This window comes from Arachis ipaensis, chromosome B10, assembly GCF_059453495.1.
Source record: "Arachis ipaensis isolate K30076 ecotype BB chromosome B10, ASM5945349v1, whole genome shotgun sequence".
Taxonomy (NCBI): domain Eukaryota; kingdom Viridiplantae; phylum Streptophyta; class Magnoliopsida; order Fabales; family Fabaceae; genus Arachis; species Arachis ipaensis.
The window spans coordinates 134,473,176-134,490,582 of NC_142435.1; the positions used below are offsets into that span (position 1 = coordinate 134,473,176).

Here is a 17,407-nt window from a genome sequence, read left to right on the forward strand (position 1 = left end):
CTATTTATTTATTTTTTTTCAATTATAAAAAATGGTGCGTATTATACGGTTAGAAAGCTTTTAACTATATCAGTACGCTAATATTTTTATTAAATTTTAATCGTTGTCTTAATTATATATTTTTTATTATTAAGATTAATAATTAAAAATTACTGAAATACTAGAAAATTTAAAATTTTCCCATACTGTTATCCAACAAAAATAATCTTTTGTGGCCAATTTACAATTTTCTTTTTTTATGGGCCAATTTATAAAAAAAACTGAAGTTTTGGGCCCAAAGTAATTATTTACGTTCTTCTTCAAAGGTAGTTTCACATTTTCAGTTGAGTGTTTCCCTCGTTTCTGTCTTCCCACTATTCGTCTCGTTTCCTCCACAAAAGAGAAAAGAAAAGAAAAGAAAATCGAAAAAAAAAAAAAAAGAAGAAAGAAAATGCATGAGAAGCCGCAACATGATACGATGGGTTCGGAAGAAGAAAAGAGCAAACCTAATAATTCGTGTGCTTCTGAGTCTGAATGTGAAGACAACTCGTCCTTGACTCGCTCTCAAACTCAGTCCAATTTGGATCGCGGACTCTTCAACGACCTCGTCCAAATGGTCCTTCTCGTTCACTCCCTCTTTGTAATAACCTTTCTTTGGGTGATACACTGAAGAGTGTAAAAATCTTATGGAATTTATATTTTAATTGACTTATTTATTCATTTAATTGTGGACTCTGTTGATTAAATTGAAATTTGGATTATTAGGATAGTAAAGAAAGCCGTTCATTTAGGCGTCGAGGTTCTATGATCTGCACCAAGCCACCATCAAGAGACTCATTGGCTAGAAGAGTAAACTATTTCTTCCTTTTTCTTTTTTCCAATTCTATGTTTCTATTAATTGAATGACTATTCACCCATACTCTTTATGCGGTGAATACGGTGAATATGAAAATTACCAATTTTTGCTGGCATAGCAATATGAATCAAGAAGTAAGACTGCATTTGTTCACGAGAACAGGACAAGAATAAGACATATCGAACACGAAAGTTCAATTTATTAGTTTGTTTTCATATACAAAAATAAAAGAAAAAGTATAGTAACAAAAAAATATAATTATATAAAAAATTAATGAAAATAATAAAACAACAACAACAAAGCCTTGTCCCATTAAGTGGGGTCGGCTACATGAATCAAACGACGTCATTGTGTTCTGTCATGTATCATGTCTATAAAGAGACCGTTTACATGTAGATCTCGTTTGACCACCTCATGGATGGTCTTCTTAGGTCTTCTTCTGCCTTTCGTCCTTTGTCCATCTTCCATCTCATCCACCCTCCTGACTGGATGTTCTATCGGTCTTCTTCTCACATGTCCAAACCACCTGAGACGCGATTCAACCATCTTTTCCACAATAGGTGCTACTCCAACTCTCTCTCTTATATCTTCATTCCTTATTTTATCCAATCGCGTATGACCACTCATCCATCTCAACATCTTCATCTCTGCCACACTCAGCTTATGTTCATGCTCCCCTTTAGCCGCCCAACACTCCGTACCATATAGCATAGCCGGTCTTATAGCGGTCTTATGTTCATGCACTCCGCCATTTTGACCAACCTGCTTGGATCCTATGATTTACATCCTGTTCAATGAAAATAATAAAAAAATAAAAAAATAAATAGTATCTTTTGTTAGTATTTTTATGTTAGAAAGGATAAAAAGACACTAATTCAATATTTCTGGACACATGATTTTGTGTCAGTGTCCAGCATTCCTGCTAGTAAACAAAAGTAGTCTAACTCCTTGTGTAATATAAGTTGTATTGTATGACAAATGTCGATGTTTGAGTTTACATCTTCATATAAAGTCTGTTTAAGCATCAAAATTAGATTCATATCAAGTTTAAGTGGTTAACGAATTAGTTTTGATACTCTGTTTAAGTCTAAGAATATTTCATACCATCAATTGATAAAAACCCATTATGTATGTGTCTTTTAGGATGGTATATCGCATTGTATTGTATTGTATTGTATTGTATGTATAAGTCAAATGCATATAATACTGTAGTAATACCTTATTAAATTACTGTCTTTTTCTTTCTTTCTTTCTTTTTGTTTGTTTACTGCAGATCATGATTAAATTCAACATACAGAAATTATTAATAAAGTGTCATTTCACATGGGATCATCAATTTTGAATGTATGGAGATATAAAAATAATGCTGAAATTAAATCACCTAATTGTAATAGCGTAATTTACTTTACATATATACATGAAAATATTGCAAAAATAAGTTATTTTTCTTCTGAAACTTTTTGTTGTCCCTGTCATAAAAACCTTTCACGTTTTGAACTACCACATTGACTATTTGCTATTGGTTCTTAAATAATATATGTTATGTTATATAGATGTCTATGCTCAGGAAAAAGGAGAATGGAGAACTTACCCTATTGAGGAAGCAGGTGGAGGAATTGCAAATGAAATTATTGGTGAAAGATGAACTTTTGGAGTCAGCAGAAAAGTCAAGAAACAAGTTGAAGGCTCTTAATCCAAAACTTGATGAGCTTAAATACATGGTATCAGAAAAGGACTCTTTACTCAGGTCTACTCAAGGGCAACTCTTTGATGTGAAGGTGCTGATGATCTTAATCTACTTTTTATGTTGCTTTCGCGTAGCATATACTCTTTGCATTATTGCAAGTCTTTGGAACAGATTCGCCTAAAGTGAGAAGATTGGTAAGTGCCAAAGGTAGTTTTGTATATGAGGGCAATGACTGGTAATATTCAGAGTTGGATCATGAAACAATTAAACCATCATGAAGAACTTTAATGTGTGCACCATGGAAATTGTTAATTTGGGGTTTGTTATTTTTACTTTCACACTTCATGAAAACTTATTAATCCTTCAAAATGCATCAAAATCTAAAAAAGTTCTGTCAGTCCCAATATGAATCTTCCTACACCAAAAAATAGTTTTGTTCAAATTATACTAATTCTTTTTACGACGAAAGTTGTGAAATTTGTGTCTCTCATCAATGTCCACAGATGAAACTTGCAGACAAACAAGCTGTTTTGGAAAAGATACAATGGGAAGCAATGACATCAAACAAGAAAGTGGAGAAACTGCAAGAAGAGCTAGATTCTGTGCAAGGAGAAATTTTATCATTTACATTGCTGCTTGATGGCTTGAAAATAACTAATAATGATGGACTATATACTGATGATTATGACATCAAGCCTCATAACTTCAATTCCCTACCTTCTACAGTGAGTTCATTAACATTTTTTTCTATCTATTATGTGCAACATATTTGATATTTATGCCAAATTGCCAATGAATAGATTTGTTTCACATTCTTGGTAACAAGGCTCATGCATATTTGATATTTTCTTTTCATGGACTCATTAGGATGTCACATATCTTTCAAGAATTAAATTGACCTCACAAAATTCTTTGGAACGAAATTCATTTTACAAATCATTTAGGGATGAAAGTAATTTTACTTCACATGTAACTCAGAGACCAAATTGCTAGTTTAGTCTTTTTAGATTCGGGTTATATACTAGCATTTTAGTGTACACATTTGTTTGATTTCTCTAAGCACGATTATTTCTCAAAACAAAATGGTGTTAACTGTTAAATATCAATGCATGTGTAATTTTTTAGATGTATATGGATGAGATGGAAATGCAGAAAATGGAAGAAGCAAGAAAAGCTTATATTGCTGCAGTTGCTGCTGCAAAAGAGAAACAGGATCATGAATCAATTGCTATTGCTGCCAATGCTAGGTTACACTTTGAGTCATTTCTCTTTAAACCCGAAATTTGAGAGAGTTATTTGGAATCCATGGTTGGTCAATGTGACCAAATTTATAAATATGTGACCATAAAATATAGAGAACAACTAGGGAACCAAAAGCATATCAGCCAAAAACCAGCCAAAATGTGTTTACTTTTTGGCTGATCACCTTTTGGTTCCATATACTTTTCCTAAAATATATGGCATGCTGTGAAATTGAAAGGATTTTCAGTTAGTAAATTACAGTTTATTTCATTACAAATTATGGAACTGAATTGAATGATAAATTATTTATATATTATCGTATAATAGATTTGTTTTGCACACTTTTAATACATGAAATAATTAAAATTTGAATAAAAATAAGCTTTAAAACATGCACTAAATATACTCAAGATTACACAAGCATTTATCAAGTTTTATAGTCTTATAAGAATGAAAATGATATGATAAGTTAATTATTTAACATTTAATTCAAACATGAACTTTATAGTTAAATAAAATATATAAAAAACTTTAAAATAAAGTATATTTTTTGTCTCTAATATTTGTAATTCTTTTTAAAAATACTAATATTTAATTTCATTCAATTTTGTCACTAATGGTTTTAATTCTTTTAATTTTATTCTTAACGTTTTCGATTTGTGTCAAAATTATTCTTAAAAATTTTCAATTTTATTCCTAACATATTATATGGAGTTAACGTTCAGAGATAATTTTGATACAAACAAAAAACGTTAGGAATAAAATTAAATGTAATTAAATATTAAAAATATATTTTTTTAAAATAATTACAAACGTTTAGAGACCAAAAAAAAAAAAAACTTTATCCAAATATTTATTTTATATGCCAAATATGTGTACAATTAGACTTATTATGCATCTACTGTGGTAATATACAAGAAATAGTAATTTACCATCTAATTTATATAAGAATAATTGTCTATACTTAATTGCTTCATTAAGGACTTTTATTTTATTTTTGGTATAATTTTTGTTGACCAAACTATCAAGCATCAAAGATTTAAACTATGACATATTCTAATTATAAAAAATATAACTCAATTTCATATCCATTAAAAATTGAATATTTCATCAAATTATACTTTTTTTTTATTAAAATAATGGGCGCTTAAAATTGGCTAATTTTTTTTATATTGTTTAAATATATGTGTAATACATTGTTATTGGAAGATTTGGTGTCTTTTTTTATATGGTGTTTTATTCAAATCGAACAGTCCGATTTGTTTGAAAAAAAAATAAACTACAAATCGGAAGGTCCGATTTATTTAAAGAAAAAAATATGTTACAAATCGGAGGGTCCGTTTTGTATTTTTTATTTATTTTTATTTTTTAAAATAAAAATCGGACGATCCGATTTCAACATTAAAAATTTTTTTATTTTCGAAATCACAAATCGGACCGTCCAATTTCTGATTGTTGGTTTAAAAAATGAAACAAATCAGAGGGTCCGAATTGTTTAAACCATACCAACGTAAAACTCATCTCTTCTCACATCATTGTGAGATACACTCCTCTCTCTCACGTGAAAAAGAAAAAGCGTTTAAAATTTCGTGTGATTAGATAATCGGCTATAATAGTATAGACACAAATTATCTTCAACACATTTTGAACATAACACTTATCTATTATTTGACATTAGTTTGATACAATTTTTTTCTACAACTCTTTCTAAATAAAAAATAAAAAGTATTTCTTCAAACATATTTAAATATGTTTGTCTAACCTTATTCTAATATTTTTAATTAATATATTTAAAATAAATTTAAAAGGAATATTTTTTATTAATTATTAATATAAAAAATTATTAAAATAATTTATCTAAGTAAAAAGGCAAACAAAATATTTTAAAAATTCATTTATCTTAAATATTTTATCCTTTGGCACTAGAAATGGAAATGGGAAGGGGAAACGGCAGAGAACATTCCCCGCCAAAAATGGCGGCAGAGAGCAACGACATTGAAATCCAAGTCCGAACCCTAACCGCCGAATCCATCACTATCCCAATCCCTGCTTCCGCAACCGTACAACGCCTCAAGCTTCTCCTCAACCATTCATTCCCACCCGCCACCAACTCCTCCCATTTCCACCTTTTCTTCAAGGTACTCTTCTCTCACCTCTAACCACTTTTGCTTACGTGGCACCACATGATTGGTTCTCTTGTACCCTAACTGCGCATTGAAATTAGTGACGCTGCAAGTTAATTGTTTTTGTGTACTTAGCTGCACTAGTATTGAACTCATAGTGTATGGAGATAGAAATTAAACTGTTATGAAATGGCACTATTGCATGGTTTGATACATGAAATTGATCTTGTATTTTGGATGCACTATTTAGTGAGAATTTATTATTTCATTTCCATGTAATGCAAACTTTAATCCTAATGAGAAATTGCTTGATTGTGATTCCAGGGTGAGAAATTGAGACCGCAGGCTCAGATTGGATCTTACACAATCCACAATGGGGAGTTTCTTGTACTCGTTCCATTTGCTAAGAAGGATTCCAAAGCTCACAAATCGGACTCACTTAATGCTTCTTCAACTCCCTCTAATGCTGCTCGTCGTGGTGATTCAGCTACCGATCTCGCGGATTCAATGTGGTCTAATATAAAGGAGGATCTATTGCATTTGCGCGAGGCCACTGAAAGTGATACTTTGGACCACAATAATAGCTCTGATTTCGAGTTCAGGACAGTTGCTTCGGAGCCAAGAAAAGAGAAAGTGGATGATGAGGTCAGTTGGAATCAGGCTTCGAAGGCAAATGACAGAGATGCTGATAACCGGATTGAGCTTCCATATCATCTCATATTGAACACACTGGAGTGTACCAGTGAGGGTGCCCTCGGCAAGCATAATTGCGAGGTCTTTTTGAAGGTTTTGGACTCCGTGAATTGTTTGTCAGACCTGCCTCTGGGACACTGCAAGTTGTTCAGAAGAGCTTGTTCACTGGGAGGTGATGGTGGATTGCAGCTAGGTGCCAATGGTAGTAGTAGTTCATGCTTGTGTCCTGCATGGTTGAAGATTGTAATGAAAGCATTTGCTTTCATAAACATCTTGTCCGGGTTTCTTCATTTGCAGGGTAGGAAAATGACCTTGCGTCTGCTGGAAGAAGCGTTGAATGAGCTTGGAATGTTCGGAGTCAAAATTGGCCTCCAGGACGTGAAGCATCTTCCGCTTCTCTCACCTCAAGTAAATTGATTATTTTTCTTGTCATTTTCTTTATTTTAAGATTTATTGTTAATCTTTCCAAAGGTGATAGTGTAAGCATGCCTTTACACCTTATGATCTGTGGTTTAACTTAAACGTGATTGTACGGGATGCCTATTGTATGCTAAGGCCGCAGGAATAAAGAATGTTGTGTGAAGTAATTATTCCCCCTTGAATGCCTTCACTTTTGTTATCACCAAGTTTGCAGTGGTTTTCTTCAATATTGCATTTTCCTGCTCTAATTTTGGTGTAATCCTCTGCAGCTAGTGTGCTTCGAAAGTGACATAGAGAAGGCAAGTTTTGGCAATGTCATTTTTGTCATTAACCATTCATCAAGTGATGAAGAACAAATTGAAATCAATCCTAAAACAGGTGTGTTGAAGATGTCTTGGGGTTTATTGTGGTCCTGAAGCTTGCTGATCTTCTTCTCCATTTGTTTATTTATTTTAGCTTTTTTGGTTTGTCCTGTCTTGTTTAATAGCTCTATCAAAGATTGTTCGGACATTGAAGAGTAGGGATAGTTCTTTCCGAAATAATCTGTGGAAGGCTTTTGAGCAGCTTCCGGTATGTTTATTTAACATACAATGCCATGAACTATTTATTGTTGATTGATCTATTCAGTGCATACTGCAAAGTTTGTGTTTGGCCTGATTTTATAAGAGATGCATATTGCAACCTGAACTGAACTTTGAGCATAAAAGTAAGGATCGTTATTCTGATGCATCCATCTGCCTATTGTGACTAGTATTTAACTTGATATCTGGAATCACTATTTTTTACACTTTAAAGAATGGAGATTTCTTACCTATCACTATCAGACCCTTCTTTTTCATGATATTATTCTTAAACTTTGGTGAGCAATAACAATTGGCAAAAGGTTGGTCATCTTTCACTTGTGTTAAGATATTGTGTCTTTCTTTGATTTGTTTTTTACTCCATTTTGAATTTAAATTAAAATAAAGTTAATTTTTTTTTATTCTTTTATTTTTTAATTGTTATCATTCTAAATTTACAATTGTTACTGGTGAAAAGATTTTGTAAAATTGTGCATTAGGAATACATTAGTAGGGTGGTTCATTCATAAAACTGAAGTTACTTAGCTTGGTCAGAGACGACTTTTTCGCTGTAGGTGCTATGCGTGAGTATAATTTGTATTGATATTTTCTGCAGTTTATTTCAGGAGATCAGCTGACTATGGGAATTTCCTTGGAAGAATTGCTTGCAATATGCAAAGACCAATATTTTGTTGTAAATGAAAACAAATCAAAACGTTTAAAGAGAAGCTTGAATACCACAAAACCTGATTCAAATCACATTCGGTGTCATGTATGTATTCATCTCTGTTACATATTTACTTTTAATTTTTAGTCTTCTATGAATGAGATAGACGTTGCAATATTGCTTTATATTACTTGTTCTTGGTTTGGCAGGACACAAAGGCATTGCTAGCTGTGGACATGGTTGAACACCTTGAGAAAGGAATTGGATCTGAAGGACAGGTGTTTTTTTTTTGTCATAACCATCTTTTGAGCTTTCGAGAATATAACACATCAAACCTTTAATTCACCAATGTTTTGCTGGATATTCAACTAATGAAGCATTGTAGAATGGATACAGACAGTAATTTATATAATCATTAATATAATGTAACTCTATGTTCTTTTTTTTTCACTCATGAATACACATCAAGGCATTTCATATTTTGCAAGTGCTACATTATGAAAGTTTGGTTAATGCAGATTGTGCATATTGAAGACATAAGCCCTAGAAATGCCATTCATGCGGAGATCCCAACTGAACTATCGGAAAAGATGAGATCAGCACTGAAGTGTATAGGAGTTTCAAAATTGTATAGTCACCAGGTACAAACTGAATATGTGAAAATGTCTTCCTAGCTAATGATTTCTTACTCTCAGAATCAAAGATGTTCTGCTGTTTGATTTAGGCAGAGTCTATACAAGCCTCCCTTCATGGGAAGAATGTTGTTGTGGCTACAATGACATCTAGTGGCAAATCTCTTTGCTATAACCTGCCAGTTCTAGAAGTTTTACTGAATAATCTGTCATCATGTGCTCTTTACATATTTCCTACAAAGGTTTGTTGCAGTTTATCAGTTAATTTCTCAATTCTAAAATCTAAATGCTCGAGTTGACCATAATCTGTTCTTATTTTCTCCGTGGGGGTTGTAATTGGATAAGTAAAATATTTCCTGCATGCAGGCATTAGCTCAAGATCAACTAAGATCTTTGTTAAACATGACAAAAGGATTTGATGTTGAGTTAAATATTGGTATATATGATGGTGACACTTCCCAAAGAGACAGGACTTGGCTACGAGATAATTCTAGACTGGTAATTTTACAACTAATTTCTCCCTTAGACTGGACGGACACAGGTGAAATGTGCTTCATGTTATATTATCATGCAGTTGATAACAAATCCAGATATGTTACACATATCGATCTTGCCCCACCATCGTCGATTTAGTCGGATTTTATCAAATCTAAGGTAGTTTATATGGAGTGTTTCAAAAACCATATTAATTATAATTAGGCTATAGGCACTTAATGTGGAATATTAGTTGATGGGTTGTTATTAGTAAGAGGCTTACTCTCTTTCAATTCATTAGGTTTGTGATAATTGATGAAACTCATACTTACAAGGGAGCATTTGGATGTCATACTTCGCTTATATTAAGGAGGCTCAGGCGACTGTGCTCACATGGTTTGTTAAAATTCTGGGAATGTTTCCATAATTTATTCTCCTGTTTAAATTTTAAATGAAAATGTGAATAACTGAATGTGCCACTTGCTTCTATTTGCAGTATATGGATCTGATCCTTCCTTTGTTTTTTCTACTGCAACTTCTGCTAATCCAAGCGAGCATTCTATGGTAAATACATGTCTTGGAAATAGTTAACGTTGTACACTTAGTATTACATCTCTTACAACATTTTCATTTTAATATTTCTGTGCATTATGCTGTCTTTCCTGTGTTAGGATTAAAAGGCTGCAGGGCAATCTTCTCAAAATTGGCATATTGCTATGCTCAAAGTTAAGTTTAATAATTGACTTCCTGTGTTCTAGGAACTTGCAAATTTACCAGCACTTGAGCTATTTCAGAATGATGGAAGTCCATCTGCAAGGAAACTTTTCATCCTTTGGAATCCTAGTCTGCGTCCGAAAGCTGTGAGTTGAAATTCTAATTTTGTTATAAAAATATGTCTCTTATAGTGTTAAAGAGTAAAGACATATTTCTAGAAACTAATTGTTGATATTACTTGATTGTAGATGGTGAAAAAAGCCAAGTCTGTTATCGATGCTGATAATTTGGAAGACGAAAGTGACAATTTTGTTCGTTCAAGGTATAATTCCTCATGTATGGATTCGGATGATACAAAAGTTTGCAACTATTGATTTTGATGTAAATAGATTTTGTTTACCTGCATGCTTTAAACAGTGAAAAAGTTTCCGCTTGAATAATTTGGTCAATTCTTATATTTGATAAAGGATTAGAAATAGCTTTTCTTATATTTTAACATCCTTCCTCATGTAAGCGTTTTGGCAATAGCAAGTATTAAGGTTTGAATAGTAACCATTATACTTATCAAATTTAGTTCATACCATCAAATCATCTAAACATGTTTAATAGATGATGTGTGATGATTACCGGATAGGATTAAGAATTTCACAAGTTTATCTTTAGGGTTTGTTGTAATTGAGTATTTTTAGTATGAATTCCATGAGCCCTTTTGTTATTTTCGCAGCCCAATTGTGGATGTTTCGCGCCTTTTTGCAGAAATGGTTCAGCATGGTCTTCGCACCATCGCTTTTTGTAAATCAAGGAAACTTTGTGAGCTTGTTTTATCATATACGTATGTCAGTTCAAATTTATATATATTTTTGTATATTCAAGTATAATCAATACTTTGATCAAAATTCAGATGGCTTGATTTACCTATATTCTGTTTTGGTTTATCTGATATGCTTTTGGGAAGTCTAGTTTATAGTTTTCCCTTATTCTGAAAGCAAGATGCTCATGCTATTGAATTGCTGTAAATGAAATAGACGTGAAATTCTTCTCGAAACATCCCCGCATCTGGTTCATTCCATCTGTGCATATCGTGGTGGCTACATCGCAGAGGTCAACTTCCCCCAAATGTAGAAATAGGCCTTTGTATTATTTTGTGTGTGTGTGTGTGTGTGTGAGCATGCATGATATTTTTGGGATCATTTATCATTTCAATCCAATGGTAGTGCTTATTCTTTTTGGTTTGATTTATGGACTGATGAATTGTGGAGACTTAATACTGGCTGCTTCACATTGACAGGAAAGAAGAAAAATAGAGACTGCATTTTTTGGTGGTAAAATTTGTGGTGTTGCTGCAACTAATGCTCTTGAATTGGGCATTGATGTTGGAGAAATTGATGTGACTCTGCATCTAGGATTTCCTGGTAGTATTGCAAGGTATTGTCACAAGTGCTTTCATATCCCAATCTAATTAAACCTTTAAAATAGCTTTTTTGTGTGGAATACATTAAAGAGTTTCTTTAAAATAATTTATCCTCTTAGCTTGTGGCAACAAGCCGGTAGGGGCGGGAGGAGAGATAGGCCTTCTCTTGCTGTCTATGTTGCCTTTGGTGGGCCTCTTGATCAGTACTTCATGAAACACCCTAAGAAACTTTTTGAAAGGCCAATTGAATGCTGTCACATTGATTCCCAAAACAAGCAGGTTTGTTTAAACCTTTCCTTCTATAAGATTAATTATAGAGTTTTTAGCACATGGAAGGGTTTAGGCTAATTATGGAAGAATTTGTTCAGGTTCTCGAACAGCATTTGGCCTGTGCAGCTCATGAACACCCTCTTGTTGTGCAGTATGATGAGAAGTATTTTGGTTCTTGCTTAGAGAATGTTTTAAATTCTTTAAACGCTAGAGGATATTTGAGTCCTAATCAGTCATTTGATTCTTCTTCTAGAATTTGGAACTACATTGGTCCTGAGGTATATTGGATTTTTTTCACAATTTAGGATTCGTGTCTATCAATTCTGGTTGACTTCATTATTATTCAGCATTGTAAAATATTTTTAAGGGTTGAATATGTTTTGAATCCTACTAAAAATTTGGTGTTTGATAAGTCTCTCTCTCTCTCTCTCTCTGAAAAAGCAAGATTTTTAGTGGAGAGGAGAGAAAGGCTTCATGAATTCTGTGCAGTTCAACTTCATAGTGGAGAATAAATTATTTAGAATTATAGACACTGAGTAGTTATACAAATGTATTTACAGATATTATAGAATATATTCTATTTCTCTAAACACTATTTTGTATGGTATTCTAATTTATTCTATTTACATATTCTAAGATTAAAAACTTATTTATAGTTGAGCAAACCTTGGTAGTAGTAAGGTTGCCTTGTAACTGTTAGCCACAGGTTCAGATCTTGGAAATAATCTCTTTGCTTAAAGGGATATACTATCTCTAGTCCCCACTAGGTCAGGAGTTTCATATAGTTTGTACAGTCTTTTTATTATATATTGCATTTATTTTTATGTTATTTTCTCTTTCTAGAAATATCCTTCTCATGCGGTCAATATCCGAGCAATAGAAACCGTAAGATACAGTGTCATAGATCAGAGAAAAAATGAAGTCCTTGAAGAGATAGAGGAAAGCAGGGCTTTCTTTCAGGTATTGACTTGTTACATGCCGATATATGCTGAGATAGGATTTTGCTACATCAAATCAAAGTATATGTGTTACCTGATTCAGGTATATGAAGGTGCTGTGTACATGTGTCAAGGGAAAACCTATTTGGTCGAGAAATTAGATCTGTCTAGCAAGACCGCTTTCTGCAAAGTGGCTGATCTGAAGTATTATACAAAAACTCGAGATTACACCGATATTCATGTCACTGGGGGTAATATTGTATGTAATCTGCTTCTGTAACAGTGATCTTTGAATTAACTTATTTAAGTTATAGCATGCAATTAGAATATAGCAATGTTGAACTTTATGCTGCCACCTTAATACGGCTGGACAATTTTGATGAAGTTTAGGGGTTTAAAAACTCATCATTCCTGTTACTATTACTGTTACTGTCAGGCTTATCCTACAGCAGTTTTGAACATGTTTCCTAAAACAAATGCACGGGCTCATATATGCAAAGTAACAACTACATGGTTTGGTTTTTATCGTATTTGGAGAGGGAGCAATCAAATCTTTGATGCTGTTGACCTAGCCCTTCCTCAATATTCATACGAGTCACAGGTGAATTCAAATACTTTTAGGTTTACTTTCTTTTAATTTTGTGCCACATCTGTGAATCTTTTAACATTGCTGTGTTCTTTGCTCTAAACAGGCAGTTTGGATTCCAGTGCCACAATCTATCAAAGAAGTAGTACTCAAGAAAAATTATGATTTTCGTGGAGGTTTGCATGCTGCTTCGCATGCGGTTTTAAATGTAGTGCCTTTGTAAGTTTCTCAGAAATATTAGGTTTAAATTTTTCTCATGAATATAAGATTCTAAATGATAATCATGGCATGTTCCTTACTTTTCAGCCAGATTTCCCCGCTCTTTTTCTGGTAACTCCTGTTAATTTTATGTCAATCTATATTATGATGCGTTTTGCTTGCAGACATATAACATGCAACTTATCTGACTTGGCTGCCGAGTGCCCGAATCCTCATGATAGCCGCTATTACCCAGATCGAATTCTCATTTATGATCAACATCCTGGAGGGTGTGGGATTTCAGTTCAGGTGAGTAACATGCAAATTGTAGCATAGGATTTGGCTTTTCTTTCTCGGTTCCTTAATTAATATCTATCTGATTCTTTAGTAAGATGTTATATGATGAACAAGAAGTTTCTGGTTTAATAATCTTACCAAGTGTTAATCAATGTAGAGATTTCACTTAATGTATTTTGGGTTGTTTGATAGGTTCAACCGCGTTTCACCAAGTTCCTGGAAGCTGCACTTGATCTTCTCACTTGTTGCCGCTGCTCAGCGGAAGTTGGTTGCCCTAATTGTGTTCAGGTCTGGATCAATGTTTTTTAAAAAAATTCCACCATTCTTTTAGAACTTCTACAGGTAAAAATAGACTGAAGTCTGCGTAGTGTCAATTTCATTTATAGCTTTTGCATTATGTAGAGTTTTGCTTGCAATGAGTATAACGAGGTCCTACACAAGGATGCGGCCATTATGATTATCAAGGTTGTTACTAAACTGAACCTTTTATTTTTTATTTTTTTCCATTTATTTTTCTCTTCTCTTCAATTGATTATTGCATTCCCGACTTCACTTTGGTTACAAAATATGTCCATTCAGGGTGTTCTGGAAGCAGAAAATGTGATCAATGCTGAGGAGTCACCTTTTTTATGAATTGGTTAATAGTCCTTGTTACCTTTATTTTTTCCTTGCTAAGAAAGGTTGGTGGATTCGGCTGTAAAAATTTACTTGTTTAAAATAACTTATTTATAGTCTTAGCTTAATATTGATCCATTTACTTATTTATTTTAAAGAGTTAACAACCAAAAATATTTTTTATTTTTTGGTGACTAACCAAAAATGTTTTGGAGTTGATAAAAAAACCCCTAAAATAAAATAAAAAATTGATAAAAAAAAAGGTACTACAAGATATAAAATGTTTGTCAAAATATCTCACAACTCGACAGGTGAAAGATTAATATGCTGTAAATCAGATCGCTAGCCAATAAATTAATGCATGCATAAGGTAATATTCGAACGACCGATACTTGTTTAAGTGAATTAGTGAGCTAATTACTAGACCAATTCAACATAGGCTTGGTTTGAAAAAAAAAATTACTTTTTAAAAATAGCGCATAAAAGTTAGCTTTTAAAAGATAATGTTTTAAAAGTTATAACATTTATTTTTGGTAAATTAAATTAACATCGGTTTTTAATAAGTACAAGCAACAGGTGCATTTGGTAAATAATTTTTAAATGGTAAATAATTTTTAAAATTTAAAAATATTATAATAGATATTAATGTAAGAATTAAATTTAGATATTAATTAACGTATGGGGTTATATTATACTTTTTAATTTTGATAAGTACAAGTCATCTTTAAAAGTTCTGTTTTAGGTGTTTTCAAATGTACATTTATTTTTTAAAAGCTGCAAGCACGAATATATAATTTTTTTATTTACCAAACATAAAATGAAAAACACAAATATCTTTTAAAAAATTTTATCAAACCAAGCTTTAGTTAATTCATAATAATTATTATTTGTTTTTTTTGGTATTTATTCGTAACAATTATTTAATAACTATTTTCTGGTTTAATCTTTTTTTTTTTTTGAAAAAATTTATATTTTTTGGTGACTTTTTGTTTGTTTCTTTTAGATAATGTTTTCGTGCAGAAAACCCTCACGGTATGCTTTGGTAATTAACCTTTTATAAAATAAATATATAATTTTTATTTAAGTTATGCTACGTGTAAATCAAAATTAGCTATCAAAGTCAGTCACCAATATAAAATAATGTTACAATATAAATACACATTAAAAATAAATTAAATTACACATGTATTTATATACAAATATATTGGTGGCTGATTTTAACGGTTAATTTTAGTATACTATATATATCTTTGTCCTTTCTTTTCTTTTCTTTTTTCTTAAAAAATATTATTTTAAAAATTGTAGCTTAATGTAGTTTTGATTTGCTGTTTAGATGTTTAAATTTTAGAGTAATTATCCAACTCAATTTTTAAGGATTTTAAAAGTGAATATTTTAGTCCCAAAAAAATTAATAAATAAAAGTATCCCCAAGATTTTACTCTCGCGGACAAATTAGTCCTTAATTCATTTTTTAGTAGAGTAATTATCTAAATCAGTCCCCAAGAATTTTAAAAACGGACATTTTAGTCCCCCAAAAAAAATAATACACAGATTAATCTCTAACATTTTTCTTTGTCAGACATAACAGTTTTTGGTCTATTTTTCGGCATGATTCACTAAATTCTTCAAGTATTTATTAAAAAAATATTAAAAGATATTATAATCAAATTAACTACTAAATTCCATAATAAATACCATATTAGAAATCAAATAGGTTTAACTTAATCTTAAAAGTTAATTTGATTATAATATCTACTAATATTCTTTTTCTAATAAATACTTGAAGAATTTAGTGAGTCATATTGGAAAATAGACGGGGCTGTTATGTCTGATGAAAAAATATTGAATTATTTTTTTTTTGGAAACTAAAATGTCCATTTTAAAAATTTTTGAAAACTGATTTGGGTAATTACTCTGCCGAAAAATAAATAGAGACTGATTTGTCTGATAGAGTAAAATCTTTGTGAACTGATTTGGATAATTATTCAATATAAAATAAATCAGAAAAGTTTTTCTATAAAAATTTTCAATAAAATCTTTGTTTTTTACTCTAATAAAACTCTTTTTTTATTCTTTTAAACATATTTACTTCTAAAATATTATTAAACTTATTTTACTAAATAATAAAAATAAAATAATATAACATATATGAATAATAATTATTAATTAAGATAAAGCATAAATATAATATATATTATTTATTTATTATTTGATGCGATTTCGTAAATACATATTTGTAATATCTGCAATCCGATCTGATTATAGTGCAGATTAGATCCAGTCTGATCTAATTATCTTGTGGATAGGATCATATTGAATTAGATACAAAAAATACTCCAAAATTATAAATATAATCTGATCTATGGACTCTTCTATAACTTAAAACCTTCTTCTTGCGTTGCACATTTTTTCTCTCCCCTCCTGATATTTCCCTTGCTATGTCTTTTGATAGTTATAGTTTTTTTTTAGAATAAGGGGTACTAGTTAGTCTCTGTTTTTCTTTTTTTGCGTTCTTATTTTTTTCTGGTCTTTCACTTTCTTTGTCCGTCCAAAAAAAAAATTAAAGAAGAATTAATCTAAACTTTAAAATTAAAAAAAAAAAAAAGGAAGAGAAGATAGAAACATAATATTTGATCACGGCTTCCGCTATATAACTCACCATTATTTTTACCAATTCAAAAGGTGAACAATGTAGCTGTTACATATTATTACTAACATTTTATACGACAATAGCATTTTTGTGTTTCACAATATGCTCTTGCAAGGGTTCCATAAAGGCTCTTGCATTCTGCCTCACATTGCATCCCATTATTTGCACAGCTAGTTGCAAATTGTGGAATTAGACAATCTCTTGCCTCTGTTATAATTGGGCTTCCTACAAAATATTCCATTAAACAAGATATTAATAAAATCACAAAAATAAAATATTGCACAAAAAATTAAAAAAAAAATGTGGTGAATATAATTGTTTTTGGATGTGGTGCATACCAAAACCAATGGAAATAGCAAGTAAAAGGAAGGAAATATAGAAGGAGATTTTCATCT

At 31.5% G+C, this 17,407-nt stretch overlaps 2 protein-coding genes across 2 annotated transcripts; both read left to right on the forward strand.

Moving 5' to 3' along the window:
- The first annotated feature begins 333 nt into the window (after window positions 1-333).
- LOC148581802 (protein MICROTUBULE BINDING PROTEIN 2C-like) lies at window positions 334-3,933 on the forward strand. Its single transcript, XM_088483497.1, has 5 exons — window positions 334-619; window positions 745-828; window positions 2,389-2,613; window positions 3,026-3,247; window positions 3,648-3,933. Exons 1-5 carry the CDS (start codon window positions 431-433, stop codon window positions 3,807-3,809), a joined length of 882 nt encoding a protein of 293 aa, XP_088339623.1. The 5' UTR covers window positions 334-430; the 3' UTR covers window positions 3,810-3,933.
- LOC107623363 (UBQ, helicase-c and DEAD-like helicase domain-containing protein) lies at window positions 3,753-14,490 on the forward strand. The gene is made up of 28 exons (XM_016325590.3): window positions 3,753-3,769; window positions 5,691-5,902; window positions 6,212-6,988; window positions 7,270-7,378; window positions 7,488-7,570; window positions 8,177-8,332; window positions 8,437-8,505; window positions 8,746-8,868; window positions 8,952-9,101; window positions 9,226-9,357; window positions 9,434-9,513; window positions 9,635-9,729; window positions 9,830-9,897; window positions 10,092-10,193; window positions 10,296-10,369; window positions 10,772-10,879; window positions 11,073-11,148; window positions 11,336-11,472; window positions 11,578-11,737; window positions 11,827-12,006; window positions 12,572-12,688; window positions 12,770-12,925; window positions 13,103-13,267; window positions 13,359-13,471; window positions 13,636-13,759; window positions 13,940-14,035; window positions 14,150-14,212; window positions 14,327-14,490. The coding sequence occupies exons 1-28, from the start codon at window positions 3,763-3,765 to the stop codon at window positions 14,378-14,380; spliced, it is 3,786 nt and encodes a 1,261-aa protein (XP_016181076.3). The 5' UTR covers window positions 3,753-3,762; the 3' UTR covers window positions 14,381-14,490.
- Window positions 14,491-17,407: the final 2,917 nt, after the last annotated feature.